The sequence below is a fragment of the Xenopus tropicalis genome, chromosome 5 (assembly GCF_000004195.4).
Source record: "Xenopus tropicalis strain Nigerian chromosome 5, UCB_Xtro_10.0, whole genome shotgun sequence".
Taxonomy (NCBI): Eukaryota; Metazoa; Chordata; class Amphibia; order Anura; family Pipidae; genus Xenopus; species Xenopus tropicalis.
In genome coordinates, this window is record NC_030681.2 from 103,047,685 (window position 1) to 103,071,521 (window position 23,837).

A 23,837-nucleotide genomic window follows, 5' to 3' on the forward strand; every position below is an offset into this window, starting at 1 on the left:
TGAAAGTAGGGTGGCTGTGCCTGGTTTTTTTTGTACTTTCCAACCTGCCTTGTGCTTGATAAATGTCCCTTGTGGTCTCTCATGGAGCAAAGCAAGAATTTTCTGATGGAATCCATAGGCAGTATACAGCCAATCTAAGCTTCTTTAAGTTGTTATGACATATTTTATTAAAGGTAGGAACCTGTCTCATTGTGTGTTTGGTTAGCATTTCTTTGCTGTAATGCTTTACTTGATATTTCATTTTACACCTCACATAAATTGTGCATACCAATGTGTGTCCCTTAGTTTAAAATACACTCTTCCCTAAGCCTGGTTTTGAATCCTCTGCTTGAAAGCCTGATCAAAAGTACAGCAGGGGTAGTAAGGTAAAGAGATCAACAACACTCAGACTTTACTGAGTAACACAAATAATGTATGTCAATTATATTCATTTTATTAACATTAATAAATTATGGCATTATTTTAATAAATAACACATGGCATTTTTTTTCTCTTACATACATATTTTGTTGCATATTTTCTTTATTTGAACAACTGATTATCTAAAGCAGGTATGCCAAGTTGTGAAGCTGTCTTTGGCGGAGGTTAAAAGTGGGCCAATTAGCACATCAAACATATCAGAGTAGTAGATTTGTGCAGTGAAAAATTAAAGAAACATCTTCAGTGTAAAGGACTACTTTCTGGTTGGCAGGTACAGAGCAACAGATAGGCGATAGGGGAGGTAATAACATTCACAGGTTGCACCAGTTCTGTAAGCTATTACACACATTTATCAGACAGCTTTCTTCAGTCTACTGCAATTATAGCAAAAGTCTCAGTAGTTATTATATATTATGTTTAAAGTCAGTTACAAAACAATTAAATGTCTTCAACATGAATCTATTTGAGCTGCCCCTGACTTGATATGGTTTGGTCAATTATATTCTTGCCATTGGCATCTCTTAGCAAATTCAATGCAGTTGAGAAATCAGCCCTAAATTTATTTTGTAACACTTGCTCATCTGAGATTATGTTCAGACATATTAACAAGCAATGCAGAAAGGATATTTAGATAGCGATATGGAAGCTCTTTCTCTTAGAAGGGTAGGGTGGTCTCTGAATATATATACATTTCTGTAATATTCAATTTGCTCTCCTTTGCTGGTTTTACTGGAGGTATCATAGTAGGTGTGTGTGGGAAGACAGGTGTGCAAATGACCACCGCTGAGCAGTATCTGCTTACATTCAATATTCTATTGAGATTTGGAAAGCCTGATTATGATGTCTGATCATGATGTCTTGTGATGATATCAATGTGCAGATAGCCAGTACAAACTTAATGAAGAAGAAGTTACATGCAACACAGAAAACAGTTATCTCTGAACCATAATTTGCATCCCAAATACTACCTACAATTTACATGAGTACTGTAGTTATCAATATTGCACCTTACTTTTCTCTTTGATCCAGTCCAGGCTCTTGTAAACATCTGAATATACTCCATACTTATCATATTGCCCACAACCCACCCCCCATGACACAGTTCCTGCCAGATACCAGTGATTGTTCAGATGGTTCTGAGTCACCATTGGTCCTCCAGAGTCACCAGAACAGGCATCTTTTCCTCCTGGATAAAAAGGTAGAGTTAGACACATTTTAGCCATAAAAAAGACTACATTCAATTTTTTTGAAAAAATTTCTTCTGTCCCCTTAGCTCAAAGGAGCACACATCTTAACAAATCTTAAACAGATGTGCAGATTTCCCAGTCCACATCAATTATTTTGGTTCCTACTGCAAACCACCATCTAGGTACCACTTCCTTGGGCTAAATGACATATAGTGTTTCTTTGCTGGCAGAGAAATGCCTGATGCCATACTTGTGTTTTCAATCTCAATGCTGCTTGTGACAAAAGTCTACATTCAGGGCATTTCTCAACTGGCAGAAATATGACCACAGAGCAGAACTACATATGCTATTAGCCTAAAGGTTGCTTTCTACACAATTATAGAACCACAATGTAATGTTACAATTGTTCATAAAGAAATGTGGAAGTGGCTGTGCTGCATTGAGGGATGGGTGCAATGAAATGCTAATTTGCGATAAAAGCAAATGGGTTTCTCTAGCTTAAGTGTGCTTAACTGTTGGTTGAAGTATAGCAAGGATTTTGACATAGTTACCTTCCTTGAATCCGGCACATATCATTTCATCAGTCACTAACAGTTCTAAAGTCTGATAAACAGTCTTGCATAAAGCATGGTTTACCACAGGAATTTCAATCTGAAATAAGAATAGAACAGAATAGAATGTTTTTTTTTTTTTAACTGTGTTAAAGTATTTCTGTATGAGGATATAACAATAGGGATAGCAGACCTAGTGACTGTGGGGGTTCCACACAATAAAATGGACACACAAGCCTCATTGCATGTATATAAGTAAAGTAAGAATTCACATACTATTGTCCCAGCTGCTTTGGTAAATTTTCACAATATGCTTGAGGAACAGCTCTGGACTGAGATTCAGAATAGGCCCAACCCTGGCTTTTTAAATATACAAAAACACATAGGCCCAATAATAGTGACTGTCTATGGCAGGGATCCCAACCTTTCGTACTCGTGAGCCACAGTCAAAAGAATTGTAGAGTAACACAAGCATCATAAAGGTTTATGGAGGTGCCAAATACTGGCTAAGATTAGGTAGCCTCAGCTTACAGGAGGCTTTATTTGATAGTAAATCTTGTTTTTATTCAACCAAAACTTGCCACCAAGTCAGAAATTAAAAAGTAACTCCTGGGTTTGGGGGCACTGAGAGCAACATCCAAGGGGTTGGTGAGCAACATGTTGCCCTCGAGCCACTGGTTGGTGATCACTTGTATATGGCATCTTAGAGCAGATTCTCTATAGTTTGCCAGTCTGGGCCTGCTGAGGATTGTCATGGTTACTGTCACACCTATGTACAATTCCTGTAACGCTAGCTACAAATCTCCCTGTTTGTCATTGCCCTAAACAGGGAGGCCAGAGAAAGAATTTCATTGTAGGAATCACTGGAAATTTGAAGCCATGAAGTCTTTAAACACCCTGCATGCTGTGTTATTTTATCATTAATGATAATGTTGTATGATCAAGTCTGGAGTGTAAAGTAAATCTAAATTGCAACAATGTGATTGAAAATCATCATTTACTAACTGGGTAATACCTGAACTTTTGTGTAAATAATGTGGACTTGCGCACATCATCGGCGCAATTAGTCACTGCTACCAAGTTTTTTTAAAGGTTGCAGTGACTAATTGCCCCATGTGTCTTCACCCTAAACCCTGTGTATATTGAGCTTCTTTCTATCTGAAAGTCTGACACGCACTCTGCAGCTGGGAGGTGGGTTTGTTTATACAGAGGTTAATATCTCTATTTAAATAAACAATCCTTATTACAATGGTGAAAAGCATGTAGTACAGGTAAAAACAAATTAAGTAATACAGGGATTATATTAATTTAAAGAAAATTGCAGGCTCTCAATTAGATCAGAAATATGCGCAAGAATACTGCATTGTGGGTAAAACAACATAGCAATTTGCTCATTGTATTTACATTAGTAAGTTAGTTCTATTGTGTAAGCCATCTCCAATTACTCTGCATAGCCCTCGGCTACCCTGGCCATTGTGTCTGCATTTTCTAAAGGTTACTGAATGGCTAAACTGCAAGTCTGTAGTATGAAGGAGTTCTAAGAAACATGATATGTATGTATATATAAACAAAGAAATATCTGCTTGGACAAAAATATGTGCAAAATCTTGACCAATTAAAACTGACTTTTGACTAATCATGGCAAATACCAGAGCTGCTGTTATTCTTGGCTAAATGTGCAGAATACTTTGCTTGCAGTAGCTTGTATTTGCAGGGGAAAGCGTTAAAATAGACCTGTCACTCAGACTTAAAAAGCTGTATAAGTCCTTTTCAAATTAAACATGAAACCCAAATTAATTTTTATATTTACACATCTTAACCCATTATAAAGGAATTTAAAAATCCCAGCTGTCAATCATATATTGCCTGCCCCGCCTCTTTGCCTTAGGCATAGAGGTTGGGCAGACAATTTCTTTAACTTTCCATTAAGCAGTCACTTTCCCCCTCCCTCCTCACCATCTAATTGTGTACCCAGTGCATGGGCATCAGGTCCCCCATTCTGGCACATTAACCAGATTTTGGGGTGATACAAAGCTTGCCCTAATAACAGTGCAATTTAAAGACTGAAGGAAACAAGATTTCTATAATTTGTATAGTGTAAGTGAAGTTTATTTTGCTTGACAAATACAATATAAAATAATTTGGAATTACTGTATTTCTTAGGGTGACAGGTCCTTTTTAAATATGTTTAATTAAACATGTTTTTAATATTAACGATTCACTCTCAAGATGTGGAGGTCTGTGATTGAACTCCAGTGGGAATGTTTGGCCCTAAACCTCAATTGGTCTGGGGAACAGTTAGACTGCCTAACCGAATGGGTAGTTTGGCAAAGAATGGAGGTGTTTTGTCACGTGTGTTTGTGATTTATTTCTCACACCGGCCGTCAAGAGTTTCATACATACTACAGGTATGGGATCCCTTATCCGGAAACCCATCATCACGTTATGCCTTTTCCGTTACGGAAAGGCCATCTCCTATAGACTCCATTATAAGCAAATAATTCTTATTTTTAAAAATGATTTCCTTTTTCTCTGTAATAATAAAACAGTACCTTGTACTTGGTCCTAACTGAGATATAATTAATTCTTATTGGAGGCCAAACAAGCCTATTGGGTTTATTCAATATTTATATGATTTTTAGCAGATTTAAGCTATGGAAATCCAATTTACAGAAAGATCCCTTATTTGGAAAACCCCAGGTCCCGAGCATTCTGGATAACAGGTCCCATACCTGTATATATATTATCCACTGAGTGTCTTGTTTAATTTTAATCTAAAATTTTCTATGGATATGGTTATGATAAATAAAATATTCACCTCCATAAGGGATTCTGGTAACCGCTTCAGAAACTGCTTGCCCCATCCGCTGACAATCACATACTCATCTAAAATAAAGCAAATGTTTCAAACTTCAGGTCTGCTGTTACCACTTACACCTGTGGAATATATTGATTATACATTTTCCCTTAATAGCCCCTCTGTCACCTGGCTGCTGTTGTTACCAATGTAAACCACTAAGGCCTATGGAATGTATTGAGTTTCTCTGAAAGCCATTTTCCCTTGATATCCCATCTTTGTTACCTGGCATACCCATGAATGGAAACTGCATTTTCATGCTGCAAATGAACACCCTTGAATTTAGAACATATGGGTTGCAGGTGCAGCAGTTCACTAGGGGGGAGCTTTTCTATTATTTTCCACTAGCATTCATAAATGAAAAAAGTTAACTCTACAATATACTGCATATAATTATTGTTGTTACACAAGAGTAACATATTAAAAAAATAATAATTACGATGAGATACAACAAGGCTTGATATAAGTGGGCTAATTTACTATAAAAGGTGCCAAATTGTAGGGTATAATTACCAATGGCAACCAGATGGTAACTAGTTAGATATGACTACTACAACTTAGAAATGAAATCAACAATCTGGTTGTTATGGGTAAAATGTGGTGTGTAGCTGGTGTAATTTTAATAACTCAACCCCCAAGGTCACTGTCTGATGACTCTACACAGAAGAAGAAAGCAGAAATGACTAAAATGAAGCAGAAGATAAAAATACCAATGTTTGCCAATGTTATTTCAAATGACACCTGTCATACCCAACATCTTTCTATGGGAATTGTTGCCATGAGCAATATAGAAAAATTATATACAGTATTAGCATTACAATAGCAACAAAATATGAGAGTTAACGCTGGAGAAATGAGCTCTCCCATATACAGGCAGTCCTAGCAATGAGTGACATTTTTCACCCGGTTTTGCTGTGAAAAAATGCCCATACACTCCAATGGGTGCAAAGAAAAACTTGTGTGGAAGCTGCAAAAAAAAAAAAAAAACACCCATTGACTTCAATGCATTTTGCTAAATTTTGCCAATTCATTAATTTTTCTGTGAAACAGGATAGATTTGCCCATCACCCAACATACAACAGACAATTTCAAAGAGAAGTCTAAGGCAGTTGTGCAAAAGACCTTGTTGGACTTGTTTCTCTGGCAGGCAAATAGGCATCACATAATCATTGAGAAAAGCTTTGTCTGAAAGTTCCACGAGGGCTATGTCAAACTGGAATGTTCTGGGCTTGTAGTTAGGATGGAGAATGAGGTTCTTTGGTTGGAATGTTTGCTCTGTGTCATCCTTTTTTAAGGTTCTGTGTTTCCCTGCCAGGAGTAGAAAAAAGTCACCTTCAGCATACAACACAGTTATTTTATGTGCTTTCATACCTACTATACTATGAATAGAGAGGATATCAAGTAAATACAATCTAAGCAGTAATGAAGTTAGTAGGTTTAAAGTGGCCATATGTCGCTGCCAGCCCCTTAACAAAAAGTATTACTTTGCTTATCCTAGGCAACAATATTTTGAGTTTAACCTTGGATTTGTGTGGTGACAATCTCATGTAACAGATAACTGGCTACATCGCTGCCATTTCAAGTCAACCCTTTTGATCCCGATGGACTCAAAGTAAGTAAGGCTAGTTCCCACCAGGCAGAGCATATTTTTACACACACATTAAGTTACCAAAAACTGGGAGAAGCTTCCACATTTTCTCTGGGCATCAGTTACTCAATAGCCACTAGGACTCATTGCTTAAGGTTCCCATGCATGCTCAAGGGCAGCAAGGGTGTAGGCCATATATTCAAATGTCAGTTATTCAAATGCCAGATAATAAAGTACAATAAAAATCTTTATATCTGCCATATATCAGGAACAGGACTGAAATAAGTACCAAAAACACAGCAGGAACAGAATCAGGTGGTCCTTGGGATTATATAGGGTAATTTATACCCTATAGAGAACTGCTGCTCATTATTGACTGCTAAACATCTTATTATTACTAAGGATGCAGTGAATCCTAGATTTGGCAAAATCAGAGCCTTTTCCAGTAGGATTTAAATGGCCCAAATCCAAGTGCCGGGCTGAACTGTATCCAAACCCTTAAAACCATGTGACTTTTTGGTCACACAAACAAGAAAACCCTTGTGCAGTTCTTTTTCATCCAAAATAGAGGATTCAGTGCATCCATTATAATTAACACACATGTACCTTAAATAAGCACAAATACCTGGGAGGTCAGCTACCGAATGGGGCCACGGCCCCTTTTTGAAGGCAAAATTATACCTCCCATAATTGAAAAATAGAAAGAGAGACTGGCCGCTAAATACCACACCCATTTTACCAAAACATACCCCAGATGTGCCAGTATAATTACTACAGAAATGGATAAAGGGCATATTAACTCCAGATGAGCCAGTATAATCACTAAATAAAATAGATAATGGCACATTAACCCTATGTTTGCTGGTATAATTATTACAGAAAATGGAAAAATCATATTAACCCCCGCCTGCCTGTCTAATTACCACAGAAAATGGCTAATCAGCAAATTAACCCCTGATTGCCAGTATAACTACTACGGAAAATTGATAATAAGCATATTAACCATAGACACACCAGTATAATCACTGTAGAAATGGCCAACAAAAAAAGATAAAGTTCTTAATTATATGTAGGGACCCATAGGGTTAAGCTCCCTATGGTGTTATCCCCTATCCTTATCTTATCTGTGCTGTTATAGGGCAGAGCCCACTACACTCAGATTACAGTTATTAGGCTACCCCCTATAGGTTTAGCCCAGGTTGACCACTCCCCTTGGCAGACTATATAGTGTCTGGCACAAGGAAGTGTCTTCCTCTTTGGCTGCTGTTGTCTCAAGGCTTCACGTCACTGAGCCTGAGGCATTAGGCCCCAGTAAAGAGAACCTGCCATTTCTAAAGTCGGGGACAGTGCCCCGTGAATGAGAACAAGCCAGCACAGTCAGTTTATGTAATAGCACCCTCTAGGAGTGGTGAGCATAGTCAGCTTATTTAGTAAGGGCAGCACTAGCCCCATCAAAGGAGACTGTAAGGGTTTAGTCTAACCCAGGCTGTGTATGCCTTGCTGTAGGGACCACAGTTAAGACTTGGTTTCAGGCAGTACCTTACCCTGAACCATAGTTGGCTGGAGGGGATCCGTTCCAGTAAAGGGCATCCATTCCTGGGCATACAGCTAATACTCTGCATAATCCTTCAAGTGGGCTATACTGTTCCTTAAGTGTCACATCTGCTATTATTCACTGTGACCATCCAATCTGCTGTGTCTGTGAGTATAATCCCTGCTGCACTATTAAGTTGTGCCTTGTCCAATAAACTTGTACTATAGTTCATGAGCAAGAACCTTTCTGGCGTCCATTATTCTATCTGCACCACACAAGCTCTATCTAGTTGTAGTTCAGCTACACCCTCAGCTCCATTATTACCTCCCATATAGCGGAGGCCCACTCCTGTGCATTAAGGTCGCATGTAACACATGCTCTATACCTATCACTAGCCTGGGTTTTGCCATATCATAGCCAAACAAGTGTTACATATATATCAAGAATTAACTTCCCACTGCTTGTAAGAGGTTGTGGGTAGTGCAAAGCTGTCTAAGAACAAAAACCAAATCTTCCCATTACGATTATCGCTAATCCAGAGTAAAGCTTTAGTTACTGAAAAACATCTATTCCTCTTAGGTTCTTAAAGCAAAAGTTCTTCTTCATTTCTTCTGAAATGTGCTTTTCAAACTCATTTCCTTCGTCCACCAAGATCACAGATGAATGAAGAAAGCTGTTGAAAAACTCTTACCTAATATAACGTTGAAAGATGAGAGTTCAAACAACTTGATGGGGGTTAGAACAGGGTCTTCGGCCCCCGGATCGTGGTGCAAACAGTGAGCAGCTGTGACAATCCACTTGTTGCCTAGGAATAAAACATACTGTATATTGAAGAGAACAGTTTCTAATTAAAGCGGTAGTTAGCCTCAATTTGCAATTTGTGTTTATTGTTTGTGATTTTTGAATTATTTTAGCTATTTTGGAATTTCAGCAGCTATCTGGTTGCTAGGGTTCAATTTAACTTAGCAACTATTCAGTGGTCTGAAAGAAAGACAGGAATATGAATTGAGGACGACCTAAATAAGTAAAAAAATAACTAAAAATAAGTAAAAAATAGTAACAATAACAATAAAACTATAGCCTCACAGAGCAACAGTTATTTGGCTGTGTCAGTGACCCCCATTTGAAAGCTGGAAAGAGTAATAAAAGTATGGAAATAATTAAAAAAACTATAAAAAAAATAGAAAATGAAGACCAATTAAAAAATTGCTAAAAGTTTAATACATACTAAAGGTTTACCTGAAGGTGAACCACCCCTTTAACATACTTCAGATTTTCAGGCGTGACCATGATAGTCATTACAGGTTTTACTTTACTTACTGATCAGTGCACCTCCACAAAAGGGCTGATTGTTTTGGGAGTAACTAAACATTGCAATCCAGGGGGAGATTCCTTTCTTGGCTGTTTTTCCACCTGAAATTCTTGCTAGAGCAGACCTGGAAAAACGTGGCAACCCGCACACTGAAAAACAATATGGAATATGTTACGTCAGTGATCCCCAACCAGTGGTTCGTGAGCAACATGTTGCTCCCCAACCCCTTGGATGTTGCTCCCAGTGGCCTCAGAGCAGGTGATTATTTTTGAATTCCTGGATTGGAGGCAAGTTTTCGTTGCATAAAAACCAGCTGTACTGCCAGAGTCTCCTGTAGGCTGCCAGTCTACATAGGAGCTATCAAATAACCAATCACAGCCCTTATTTGGCACCCCCATGAACATTTTCATGCTTGTGTTGCTCCCCAACTAATTTTACATTAGAGTGTGGCTCACAGGTAAAAAAAAGGTTGGGGATCCCTGTGTTACGTGCTTGGAATGCATAATCTTTTTAGACTGGTACATTGACATAGTGGGATATTACCAGTGTGCCACACATGAAAGTGGAGAAAGATCACAAGAAAAATAAGTTAACTGGAATTAAATTGAAGGTTTCATTTCAGTACATTGCACTTATGACAACAATGATATTCATTGCTGTATTTTATCTAATAATTAGGTAATTATCTAGCCCTCGGTAGTGGCATATCTAGAAGTTACTGGACCCTACAGCAAAATAATTGTATTCCCCACCATTGTACAGCAGTCATGTCCCCCACTAGGTCAGCAGTAGCTGGGTCTGCTGGTCTATTGTTCTATCCATGGCCTCAGCCACTTTATTGATGTATTTTTGTTCTGTCAAAGCGGTAATTACTCTGTTTCTAATCATTAAAATTCATTGTTAGTTCTGTTAGTCTGTGTCAAGGGTTTTTAGCTGCATTTTTCCTCATCATTTATTATGAGCTTGCTAAGGGAGCTGTAAGCCTTTTCTCTATTCTTTTCACCTTTGTATCTTTGTTTCATGTAGTCCTTGGTAGCAGGTCTGCTTTTTCCAAGTACATTTAGAAGAAAAAATACTAATACTGTTCCTGCATTAGATAGCCCCCAAGTATAATGGGGGTGCAGGGCAGAGAGTGGGGTGGTTAGGCTACGCTATCTCAATAAGGTAATAACAGTACATGAGTATTCACAAATAAAACCCATGTAAAATAAAAAATGGTAAAAAAAGTATTGCAAACCATAAAGGTGAATTGATAGGGAAAAAGAAACATTATTCTAAGTATGGGATCCGTTATTTGAAAACCCTTTTTTCCAGAAAGTTCAAAATTACGCAAAGGCCAACTCTCATGGACATCATTTTAAATAAATACTGCAAAATTTTAAAAATGATTTTTAAAAAAAAAAAAAATATTTATTAACAATAACAATTAATATCAGTTAACATGTGCAACCCTAACAACTTATCCATCTATCAAAATAGTTTGTATAACAAACATTTGATAGTAGCAATCAATACCAACTTGCCTCTCAGAGGACTGACCCTGAGCCATAACATAAAGCCTGGCTCCTGCCTTCTTTTCTCCCAGTTCCCATCAAAAGCTGAATACCCTCAGGGACCCAGGGCCAGGCCGCTATCAATGCCCTAATTGTATTTCATTTAGATTTATAACTCCTGGGGAAAGTTTTCTACGCCCACATAGAGAACAGGTAAACGCTTCCATATTATGGATCATATTACATGTATTACGATGCATGCTATTTAATTAATAACTTGCTGTGTGGGCTATCTTACATGCGTCGGACTTTGAGATTGGCAATGGGTGCACACTGCTCAGCGATCAGTACAGCATTATGAGATGGGGGTACCAATGGCATAAAATTTTTTAGAAAGAGGAGACAGGTTGCCGACATTTTGGTATATAGTTATTGATCACATCCCCCCTTTATGGAGTGGTGTGGATAGTTCTAAGCTGCTTCTCCAGAAGGAAGTTTATTGGATAAAGAAACTCAATACTCTAGCCCCCACAGGTTTAAATGAACATTGCTCTTTCCTTTGTTTTTAGATCAGCACTAATATGATCATTACATTGTTTAATATCAATATATACGTGTTGTTTCTGTTAATCATTGGCTACATGGTTATTTATTATGTTACTTTCTGTAATGATCTTTGATACAGTGTACATTTGTATGCATTTAACCTTGCTCACTTTGCTGTTATGATGATAATTCATACATGTTCCTCGGTGCTGGGGTGTGCTGTGATGTGTGGTTTCATAACGGTGCACTTCATTAATTTGGCCAGCAGATGTCAGAAAAGTAGTGTTATATTTCAGAAAAAAAGTAAAAGTAATTTCAAAGTTTGGTAGCTATTAGAGATAATAGAGCACTGCACATATCATAAGCAACATGGAGACATTTTTTTTTAACCCTTTGAACCTTTTATGAGACCTCTTTCTTTCAGTGCAAGGTATTCTGCATTTCGCCAAAAGTTTTGCCGGGACAAATTTCGCTCATCACTATCAATCAGCAAGATATGGTGATAAAGGACATGCATGGCAGGAGTAAAAGTTAACACAAGAGGACTACTGATGATGCTAGTACATTTTAGACACTTTAAATATGATCTTAAATATATTTATAGAAGTTGAATTGTTCACATGAGTCCTTGCCCCAGTGGAGCTTACAATCTAATATCCCAATCATATACAATATACAGCGAAATGAATCAGTATCCATTTAAACCTCCTGTTTGCTTTTGTTTTGTGAGAGAAAACTTGAATACATGGAGGAGTAGAGGTGATTGTAGAAACTCCATACAGTGAGAGTGCCCTGCCTGTAATCAGCCTCAGACACTTAGCAATAAGCAATGCTCGACAAAGCCAACTTGAACTTAGACTAAAGCTGGCCATACACGCACCGATAATATCGTACAAAACCTCGTTTCGGTGTGTGTATAGCAAGTCGGTGAGATGACCGATATGCAGGAGGCTGCTGATATCGGTCGACTCGCCAATCGCCAGGTTAAAAGATTCTGATCGGGCGCCATAGAAGGCTCCTGAGCAAAATCTGCCGTCAGGGCTGAATCGGCAGAAGGAGGTGGAAATCCTATTGTTTCTACCTCCTTATCTGCCGTTTCAGCCCTGAACGTTAGTGGCGGATTTAACGATCTTTCGTGCGACCATCGCAGAACGCCACGTGTGTGGCCACCTTAATGCTAGACGTGGCGTATATTTTCGGCAAGATGAAAATCCCCTCTCATTTTTTTCTTTTAAGTTGTTAAAAAGGTGTAGGGGATCAGAGAACCCTGTCCCCTGTTTCTCATTCTGTGATCTCATCCAGCCTAGCTACAGCCTGGGGAGGGATCCGGTTGGCTGGCTGCCCCAGTGCGGGCCCAGCACCTTATAAAGGGAGCCCCTGCTGTTGTTTGCCAGTGCAGAGGAAGAGTCCCAGAGTGAGCAGCCAGCATAAACTGTGTGAGTTCAAACTAAAAGGAATCAAAGTCTGCTGGGCTGCCAAGGTGTAATAAATCCTCTGTGGAACTCTGTGTGTGTGTGTCCCCTGGAGGAAAAGGTATTGCATTTGCCTGCTACGTGGGAGCAGCCACCCCCTTCAACAGGGAAGGTACTCTGGGGCAGGTAGCGCTACCTGGGGGGACTAAAGAGCTCTTGGGGAAGGGACTGAACTGATTTAAGGGTTGGGGGTCTATCCGGATCCAAAGTGGGCTGGGCAAGTACAGAGACTGTGCCAGTTGTGGATAGCCCTCCCAAGTTTCCTCAGGAAAGGATTATCAGTCACCCCAAAGCTGTTCTACTGTTTATGTCCAAAAGTTATATAAATTTTGATATTGCTGCAAACTGTGTGTTATTATTTCCTAGTGGAAATCCCCTAGAGGTGTGTTCCTCAGTGTCCACTAGGTGGAGGCACTGCGCTGTTCCCAGTTCCCAGTATCAATATCACTTTGAGAACACACATCTCCTGCCATACAACGCAGTATTAAGTGAATGTGCCAAGAAAGGGTTACAAATGTTTAACGGCTTTGAATGGCTGTAACAGCCAGGCATGGGGAACCTGTGGCCCACCAGATACTATTAAAAACTTACACCCAGCATCCTTTTACTAGGGGCCACTGGTTACCTATCCCTGGAACATTACTGTCTAATGGTAAAAGACTGATAAAATACTGTAACTCCCCTCCTCAGTCTATTACCCTGGGTCAGCCCCTATGCTCCAGCTTTTGAACAAGAACTCTACACTAGAAAAGCACCATTTTTCATTTGCATAACACCACCTTTGTTGAAAATCAAGGGTACATAATAGTGGTCTGTAATACAGGATGACCAATAAAAAGGAGGATATACTGACTATGACTACACATGACAGAGGTTACATTTTATTTTCCTGGAAATTGCTGTATATCAGGTATCCTTCAGACTGCTGCTAGTTTCCACTGCCATTTAACTGGTATAAATAGCCAAACACATTGTATTAAAATTGTACATGGGAATAAAAGTTGCAGGATACTCTGTGTCAGCTAAAATATGCCAATTTTTCTCAGCTCAGTGAAATTCATTTAATATAGAGCTGTTAATTAGAAAGACTTCAGGCAGTAAATACCTGCAATTTGGGACACCTACTGTCTAATTACAGTATAATTTATGATCTATTCACACTTGTCAGTGTCTGAAAAAGAAACTTCCAATATTCCAGGTGCAAACGCCTTTGATCTAGTTCTTCACAATAAATTTCAACATACCTGTTATCTAATGTGTCTGGCACTCAAGATTACTCCAATGGGTCCTGTAATTTAACTCAGTTGAACGTTATTCAGATGTGCTAGAATGTACCATGTAATGCATAATAGTTATACATAAAAGATGGAATAATAGCAATAAATTGTTACGCTACAGGCAAGTATACATCCAAACTCAAAAAACGCAATTCGGTCTTTCAAATGTGCCCGTCCTCACACAGGAATATGTAAGCGCCGAACGCAGGTGGAACGCGGCCCTAAGAGTGAGGTTTGTGCCCTATTTGTTTGGCTCAGCAGCACCTTTGTGAGCCCTGGAGCTGCTGTCTGGTTCAGAGGTGGCAGTAGCTCCAGGATTGCCCTAATTAAAGGAAAGTGAAAATGTTAGGCACCCCCTAGTGATTACAATCACTTACAGCTCGGGGTTCCTGCAATAAATGTTAAGGCACTGATTAATGCTTGAGCCTCTGGGCTTGAGCATTCGGTTCTTAAAACCAGGTGTAAGTTTAATAAAAAAAAATTAAGAGCTTGGCACCTAAACGTTGGCTGAGTTTTTTTTTTGTCTGGGAAAAAATGATCGGTAGCAAGCCACCGTATTCAATTGCAGAAACCATACATGAGTTTAGCAACTTACGTGGTTTTAGGAAGTGAATGCTTGAGCCCGACAGCTCAAGCATTAATCAGCCCCTTAATGTCCATCAAGACTGAAGAGTTCAATGGAATATTAAGCTGAGGGACAGATTGCTGTTGGCTGGTAATCAGTGGTGCGGTGGCAAAAATATATGGTTTCCTGGGGGAACCTACTGTTAGAAGATGTTTTGGCCTTGAAATCTGAAGCACATTTGCTGCTTTCTGTGGCGGTGCTTTGAAGTTTTGGTAGCGTACTGAGTTTTTGACACATACAAGTAAGAAATCTCCATAAAACTATACGTATTTGGTATCGCCGCAGATTTCTAAATCAGTCATATTTTCACATATAAAGCAAAATGTTTTTTGTGATATATATCCCTATAATAATAACTTCTTTATTTTTTGATTTCAGACCCAAAAATTGGAAATGCCCCTAGAGTGAAATGACTAGCAAATAAAATGCAAAATCCTGTAGATGTCGAGCTTGGTTTGATGACACCGACAGATTTAATAAGAGCTAACGACATCTAAAAGACAAAATGACTAAAATGTGATTAATGACTAAAAATACATGGGCCAATGACTGTACATTTTCTTGATTGTTTCTTTGAGAAGCCCACACCGGAGATAATTATCATTATTAGTATAAGCTCTGATCAGTTTCCCCATAACAATTATAATCGCCTGATGACATTTTTCACTGAAGAAGCATTAATACTGAGTTTCCAATAAGCAGTGGCACAAAAAGTAATTTAAGCTGAATAAATACATGGTACATTGTAAGTCCATACAGTTCAAACCTTCCAAAGACACAAATGACAAAGTCATTTACAGTTTGAACTACTCCTAAATCTAGAACACTCTGCTCTTCTGTGTTTTTATAAATCATTACGCTGTATGACTATGGAATGTTCAGTAAAATATTACAGATGTTTTACACATTTCCTGATCTACCATGTACCAAATGCACTAATTCACTTATCTCAGGAGGCTTTTCCCAAGGTAAGTACTTTTGGGCCATGTAAGATCACTGACACATTAAAGTCCAAACTGGACAGGGAGGGCAATGCACAGAGTAACATACACCACTTGGGTGTTCAGATAAAACCAACAACAACAAATGACAACAGAATGCATTCAATGCGTTCATATATATTTATTATAAAAATGTAGGCACTAAAAATGTACAAAAACATAAAAAGGAAAATAGTTTACAATGATAGAACAGCAAAAGAAATGTCTTTAAAAGACTACTTTTGGTAGAAGTGTTTTAAAGGGGAAATCATATTCAAAACCATACATCCATTCCAGCACCTCAGCCCAAGTGCACATTTATGAGCTCATTTATCAATTTTCAGTTTGTGAATTTGTGTTTGTTTTTCTAAATCAAATAAACTTGCTTATTTATTAATAAGAAAAACTTGTTATAATAAGAAACTTGAATATCTTGATAAATGTTAATTCGCCAATATGGCTTGATTTGCCTAGGCCAGCTCCCAATGACTTCTATAGAAACTCACAAGCTTTTAGATGGTTTTCAGGTTTTTTTTTGCACTTAATAAATACCAGACATTTGAGTTTTAAAACATCATTTGAATTCGAGTTTTTTTTAAGGGAAAAAAAACCTGAATTGTGAAAAAAGATCCAACTTGAATGTTGATAAATCTCCCCCTTAATGTAACCTTTTTTAAAGGAAAGTTCCTGTGAATACTGTCTTTGCTTTAAAAAAAGAGGCAGCCATAATGCCCTTACTTTTTTGCACCTACTGAATCGTGAGTGACATCCTTTTTTGTATTTTTCACTTATAATGCCCTTACTGCTTTGTGTGCCATTAACTTAAGGGTTTTAACCCTATACGTGCCATCCAATGTTCTGTGAGCTGGAACACATGTTGGCAGAAAACACAGGATTGAGTATTGGATAACTTAGAACCCTGAAATGTAGAACCTGTTTGCTGACTTTGGTTGGAAGAAGTATTGCTGTTAAAGGATAAGGAAAGGCATAATCTCCAGGGTTCCAATATGTTAGGCACCCCCAGTTATAATCACTCAGACCCTTAGGCCATTGTGCCACTTTGTGAAAAAAACAGCTGGGTACTGTTTTAGTGAGCACAACAACTCCATATTGTTGTTTCCTGTTTTTGCTGCTGCCATGGGCTCTGTGCAGGTCTAGTAGAACTAAAAGTTTGGCTTTTAGCGTCTAAGTTCCAGTTTTAACCTGCTGCACATGTGCACAGCCCACGACAGGACTGTGGGAAAGATGACAAGATGGTGGATCACTTACTGGTATTGAACCCGAAGTCATCTTTCAGCACAGAAGAGCACCAGCCTGGGGTTTGAGGTTAGGGATTATAATCACTGGGGGGTGCATAGCAAATTGTCAACCCCCACCAGTGGTTAAGCCTTTCCTTGTGCTTTAAGTGCCACTATATTTTCCAATTTGCTTAAAACCTCACTCACATTATTATGGTAAGCTCCATAAGGGATCGCCACACCTAAATAGAGGCCATTGGGATGTATGTTAATAACCAATTAAATGGAGTCTAAACCTTTCATAAAGCTCATTTGTCTCTCTTTCTCTTCGCACAGCCCTGTTATGTTATAATATAAGTCTCTTACAAGGAACTAGCAGGAGGTCTGGCTTGGCAGCCATGAAGGCATGGGCTGGTCATAAATGGTCAATAATTAAAAAAATGATTGCCAAAGCAATGAACATTTCTCACAGCCTGCACAGAGTCATACTATAATAATTGTTAAAGCAGATATTTCCCGTAGTAAGCACAATTCTGCAGAATACCTCAGTGCTTTTATATAAAACTGCAAGTCCAGATGTTGTTTGGAGAGTGTTTACATACTCATGTTTCTCCAGTGCTAAACTGGCTTCTATTTCGACAAATGCTTATAAAATACTTTTGTTTGTATCCAAGACAAAACATTGCATTCTTACTGTTCTGGTTATAGGTTATTCTGTGACTGTAATAATAACTGTGTATATCCTTAATGTTTGCAGTATTCTGTAACCTTAACAGTATGTGCAGCAGTGATAATGAATGAGGCCTGGCTTTCTAGATAAGATGGACTTTGGAGAGCACATCACTGATTTTTCCCTATACATGTAGGCTCCACAAGATCATAGTTGATATTGGCAATCCTCTTGCACTTGCAGTATCCCAAATACAATGGTGATCCCATGGGATACCACAGCTAATATCTCAGCTCAGCTGAAAGCAGTAGGGTCTACAGAGCTTCCTTGCATTTACCCTACTCAAAGTTGTGGTATTTTTAATCTACAACTTAAAATCAGAGTATGTAAAATGAAGGTTTCAGTGTACTTCCAATTACTTTTTTATACAAGTTTTATATCAAGCCATTTAATGTAACCAAACTGTAAAAAACAGTAATAAATAAAACATAAACAAAGCATTAAAATATGTAAATATGCTGGAATAATATTTTAAATACAAAATGACATAATAGCAAAATAATCTGCATACAGATTAATTTTCTTGATAACAGATGGATTGGCCAGTAGGCTAAAGGTGCCCATACACCTTCAGATCGGCCTGTGTATGGGAACCTTAAGGACTGGCCAATCTGTTAAAAGGCTGATATCAATCAGGTCAAAGGGCACCCAAGAGGACTAAGAACATAGAGGTCGGTTTGAAATTTTGAACTGATTTGTGAGTAAAAAGATCATCCCCTGTATGTTGTCTTAAATACAAAAATACCCTTTGCACGACTTAATGTGAGTAGAGTTTAACCATGGCAGTTCTAACTGTTGCTGATTAAAAAGGAATTTAATTTAGTCCTCCCGTTTTATTAACAGAAATTCTTTATTATACTATTTGGTTCCTAAATATTTTCAATTGGAAATACAGTACCAGTGTAATAGCTGCTTTGTTAAGAAGCACAACTGTTCGTGAGATATTACATTTCACTTTCAAACTTTGAACATTCGATCTATGCAAGTGTAAATGTATAAATATGCATAGAAGATTCCATGCTGCTTGCTAGGCAGAGGCATTTTATAGTGAAACACAACTATTCCACAAATATGTGGCTCTACTGTAGCAATCAATATTGAATTTCACAGTTGTATACATTGTATAAGACAATGTTAAAAAATGGATTTTGCGCATTATGCTTAAGACAACATTGGCCTTATCAGAGCTTTGAGTTTGAACAACAGAATGATGCCATTTTTCACACTCTACTACAGCAGTGTAAAAAAGCAAAAACATATAACAAACAGACATTATTTAATATAGTCATAAATACTTTTTATAAAATATGAGCTATGATTGTCTGACTCTTTTCTGGGCTTTGATATTGTGGCTAACAGCTATAAGTCATAGTTTAGATTTGGCCAGTTTAGGACTTAAGTTTATCATCTACCCAGTCCACAAAATTAGATACTTTAGTATAGACGCCATAGACCTGCTTGCTCCCACATTCTTCAGGCCCACCCCATGAAACTAACCCCTGTGCCACCCAACGCTTTGTGTCAGTGTCCTGCATAATAAATGCACCTCCACTGTCCCCAAGACAGGTGTCTTTCCCGCCTTCATAATAACCAGCACAAAACATATTTTCTGTAACACTATAATTTCCTGAGCGGGATTCATAGCTTTCCTTACACACTTCATGAAGCACCACTGGAAGCTTGACATACTGTAGAATAGCAGAGTGTGTCCTCATGTCTGAGCTGATAATTTCATCTACAGTAATGTTAGGATTAGATATGCCCCAGCCTGCCACAAGGCCTAGAGTGTTAGGCTGAGGACCTTCCAACTCATGCTCAAGCTCTGGTAGGCAGACTGGCATCACATACTGGTTCATTATTACCTTTTCATTCAGCTTGACTAGAGCAATGTCATGGTTATAACTCTCTGGGTCAAACATTTCATGCAATATGATTTTTTCTATGGTTCTGTTTACTGCATCCATCTTACTTCGCACGTCGTGCAAACCCAAATATACAGTGACATGTTCTTTGGAAACTGGCATCACTGTGTTGTCACGGCGTTGAGATCTTAAGTTATGAGCGGCCGTCAGTATCCAGGAGTCTGAGATAAGAGCTCCACCACCAAACCATTTGTTCATAGGAACTCGTGAAAGATCTTCTACAACAATTAGTACTTGCCATGGGAAGAATCCCGGCTCTGCATTCCGTCCTCCAATGATACGCTTCACTATTCCAGGGAGTGGTCGAGTTGGTTTCCCACACACTGCACGAATATAGATAAAAAGAGACAAAACTGTATAAATAAAGGGCTTCTGTCACAAAAACCATGAGAGATATACTCATGCAGATTATGCCAAAACTGCCACTGAAATTCAAATTGTATACCAGTATAGGTGCTAGTCTGAACCCTGTGTCAAATTAGTATAATCCTGTATAATCCAGTTCTTGGCAATGGCATAATCTACTAGCAATGATGTATCAATGTACAGTGACACTATTCATCATTGCATATTTGGAAATCTGAATACCTTCTAGAGAATGCTTGGTCTCTTCCACCATGATAGGTTATTCTGATATAGTTCAGAGAGCTTCGAAGCAAAAGGACTGTGTACAAATTGAATGCAAACTTCCAAGCCTTTAGTAATAAAAAGATAGTCTTCGAGGAATGTTCTTGCAGTGCATAATATCACCAAAAACCACTGCAAAAATGGTGACAGAGAGCCAACTGCAACAACAGAATGAAGCAGCAGGCAGAATATGAAAAAGCTGCATCTGTGCAATCTCATGCGCATTGACATTTTCTAAATCAAGTAATAACCGCTTATTAAATGCTCAAATATAAATTAAAACCACAGCTATGTCCTGGCATTCCTAGACTAAGGATCACTCATAAACACCAGGGTTCCTTAGGAAACCATGACTGACTGGAAAATAATGTCACGTTGTCTAGCGCAGATATAGTTTAAGATGCTTCTGGAACATTATACTGTCAAAATTCATAGACATTATTAATGCTGCTGCTCATGACTTCATGGTTTTATAAGCATTAACTAGTAAAATGATGCTAATGGGAGGTCAGATACTTACTGATTAAAAATTCTAGAACTCAGAATACAAGCAAAATGTAGACATATTAATGTATAAAGCTGCTTGTTTTTTATTCTTTTATGGTTTTAGGCTGAACTTAATAGTCTAATGTCCATAAGTTCTGCTGCATTGTAAATATGCACTTGGATGTAGGCAAAGAGCCTCACTGACAACAATATTGCACCTCCAAGTAGTATAATTACATGAAAGATAGCCAGCACTTACTCATAGGCATTAAAGATTTCAGGTCACAATCTATATGCTATTAATCCCACTGTATACTGACTAACTTAGTAGGTGTTTAAGAGAAAGGTTTACTCTGTACAGTTTTTAAGGATTTTTTTCTTTCTATAACTGTGATTCTATCTACCTTCTACCATATACCAAAGATGCACAAAGAAACAAAGCCACCTTTAGGTAGAATTATCATTTCTGCGATTGGGCCACTTAGTGAACATCTGGTGGGTCCATGACCACTTACAAACATTTATACTTACAACCTATTTGGCCTCTATGGGAAACAGCTGTTCAATTACATTACATATAATGCAAGGCACCAGAAGACATTGGGGCCGATTCACTAAAGTATGTTAAAACGAGCATGCTATTAGCATGCGTTAAAAATTTTATCGCTTCTTATTTTTTGCGACTTAACGCGCGATTCACTAAAAGGACAGGCATCATAATTTAGACGCGATGTTCTTTGCGTTATTTAACGCGCGATGAGCGGTTTTCTTGTGTTATTTTCCGCCGCGTGCGTTATTTCCTGCTGTGCACCATATATTATGCCACGTGCTATATTAGCGCACGATTTAACGCACGTAACCATTACTACTTTTCTGAAAATGACCATTTCCCTGAAAACTGGAGGATGCATCACTCTAGGGCCAACACAGACTTGAATAAATCCCACTGAAAAGTCCTTATTGTGTTGCCAAAAGCTCACAAACCACAATTTTCTTTAAGTGTCGCCTGCCCCAAGTAGGTGTTAATTTTCGCACAGACTAATGCGATATTTAGCGCGTTTAACACTTCATATGTGTTTGTGAATCATGCATTAATATTATTTCTATGCAAGAATTAATGTAATGCGAGGTAAATAATGCATGTGTTTTTTGCGCATACGATATGCGTTTTAACGCATGCAAAATGACTTTGATGAATTGGTACTTATTTATCGCATGCTTTTTAATGCAAAAAAGCATGCGATAAGCGTTATCGTACTTAAGGGAATCGGCCCCATTATATTTGGGAGAGAAGTTAAAGTGGGATACATTAATTGTAAGCTCTATGGGCCAGGGACCTCCATCCTCTTGTCTCTTTGACATTTAGCTCTTCGGAATCTATAATGCACCTGTACTTTGTATTCATTTCTTTTTTTGTATTTATTATTGCACTTTGTATTTATTGCAATGAGCCCTTTTTATTAATTTATTGTTCTGCTGTACAGTGCTGCGTACATAAGTAGTGTATTTATAAATACATATACATGAATTAGTGTCTTGGTCAACATTCACCATTGTCTTTTTGTAATTTGGTACTGTTTGTCATATATGTATGGATTTTTAACTCATTCAATCATCACAGAGAAATCTGTCATATATCATTTCCTTTTTGGTTTAAGGGTGAAGACACACAGAGCTACTAGCAGCAGCTACTTGTCATGGCTACTAAACACCAGAAAATACCCTGCCATAGACAATACTGAGAATTGCCTCTGCGAAAACACATGTAGAGACAATTACAGTAAATGATCAGCATTGTCTATTTTAGTCAAAGAGCTGCTACTAGTAGCTCCGTGTGTCTTTACCCTTAAATTGTTGCATATTTATCACAGTTTTGTAGTTTCTGAGGTTAAGAACATGTTAGTGGTATACAAATCATTACAATATATAACCTAGTTGATCTGGGTAAAGGTGAACGCCCCCTACCACAGCCCCTCTGAAGTAATATAAATGTTTCTTCAAAGAAGGGGGAATCCATCCTGTTAATACAGGTATAGAACCCGTTATCCAGAATGCTCGGGACCAAGGGTATTCCGGATAAGGGGTCTTTCAGTAATTTGGATCTCCATACCTTAAGTCTACTAAAAAATCAATAAAACATTAATTAAACCCAATAGGATTGTTTTGCATCCAATAAGGATTAATTATATCTTAGTTGAGATCAGGTACAAGGTACTGTTTTATTATTACAGATAAAAAGGAGATCAGTTTTAAAATTCTGAATTATTTGATTAAAATGGAGTCTATGGGAGACAGGCTTTCCGTCATTCAGAGCTTTCTGTATAACGGGTTTCCGGATAAGGGATCCCATACCTGTAGTACATTTTCATCAAGGACAAGCCACAGCTTTACTATTATGACTGGAAAAAGTCCTACAGAAGAGACATTCTTTCCTCTCATTTTAAGGGATACCCTTGGGTCCTCTGGGATTACCTATCTGTAAATAAGCCCATGAGGAAATTTGTCAGGCTCCTTTGTATATTACTATTAAGTGATTATTTCTACCCTTCAGCAACTTAAAACTGCAATGGAAAACACAAACTGAACACACATAGATGAAACACATTATACTGTAGTTGCTTGAATACAACATTGCATTAACAGTATGATAAATCTTGAATAAAATGATTATTTTTTTTGTATTTTTGTTATTGTATTAGTGTGCAGTACTGGTTATGTATACACCTTAAACCTTATAGCATACACTATACACTATACAAACAGTAACAAAATCCAGTTGAGATGCGACTGTAAAGGGTAGCTGGACTAATTCATTATAAAACTGCATAATAGAACTATTTACCACTTTCATTTGATTAATATATTGAACGTAACTGTTTGAATCACCATTTGAATTCATACAGATTATGTGATACGATTTAGCAAATTAAAAATTAACTAAAAGTAGCCATTACAAATGAGTCATAACATGCAGTTGGCTTAATTATGTCAC

General features: G+C 38.0%; 1 protein-coding gene across 2 annotated transcripts in view; it reads right to left on the bottom strand.

Moving 5' to 3' along the window:
* Positions 1-493: 493 nt before the first annotated feature.
* masp1 (mannan-binding lectin serine peptidase 1 (C4/C2 activating component of Ra-reactive factor)) overlaps positions 494-23,837 on the bottom strand; it is a 50,364-nt gene continuing 27,020 nt past the window's right edge. Inside the window, exons 11-16 of one of the 2 annotated variants that reach the window (XM_031901420.1) lie at positions 9,458-9,598; positions 8,829-8,942; positions 6,138-6,323; positions 4,977-5,044; positions 2,159-2,258; positions 494-1,606 (exon numbers count right to left, since the gene is read on the bottom strand). In XM_031901420.1, coding sequence (XP_031757280.1) covers positions 1,416-1,606; positions 2,159-2,258; positions 4,977-5,044; positions 6,138-6,323; positions 8,829-8,942; positions 9,458-9,598 — 800 coding nt within the window. In that variant the 3' untranslated portion in view covers positions 494-1,415. 2 annotated transcript variants of the gene reach the window in all.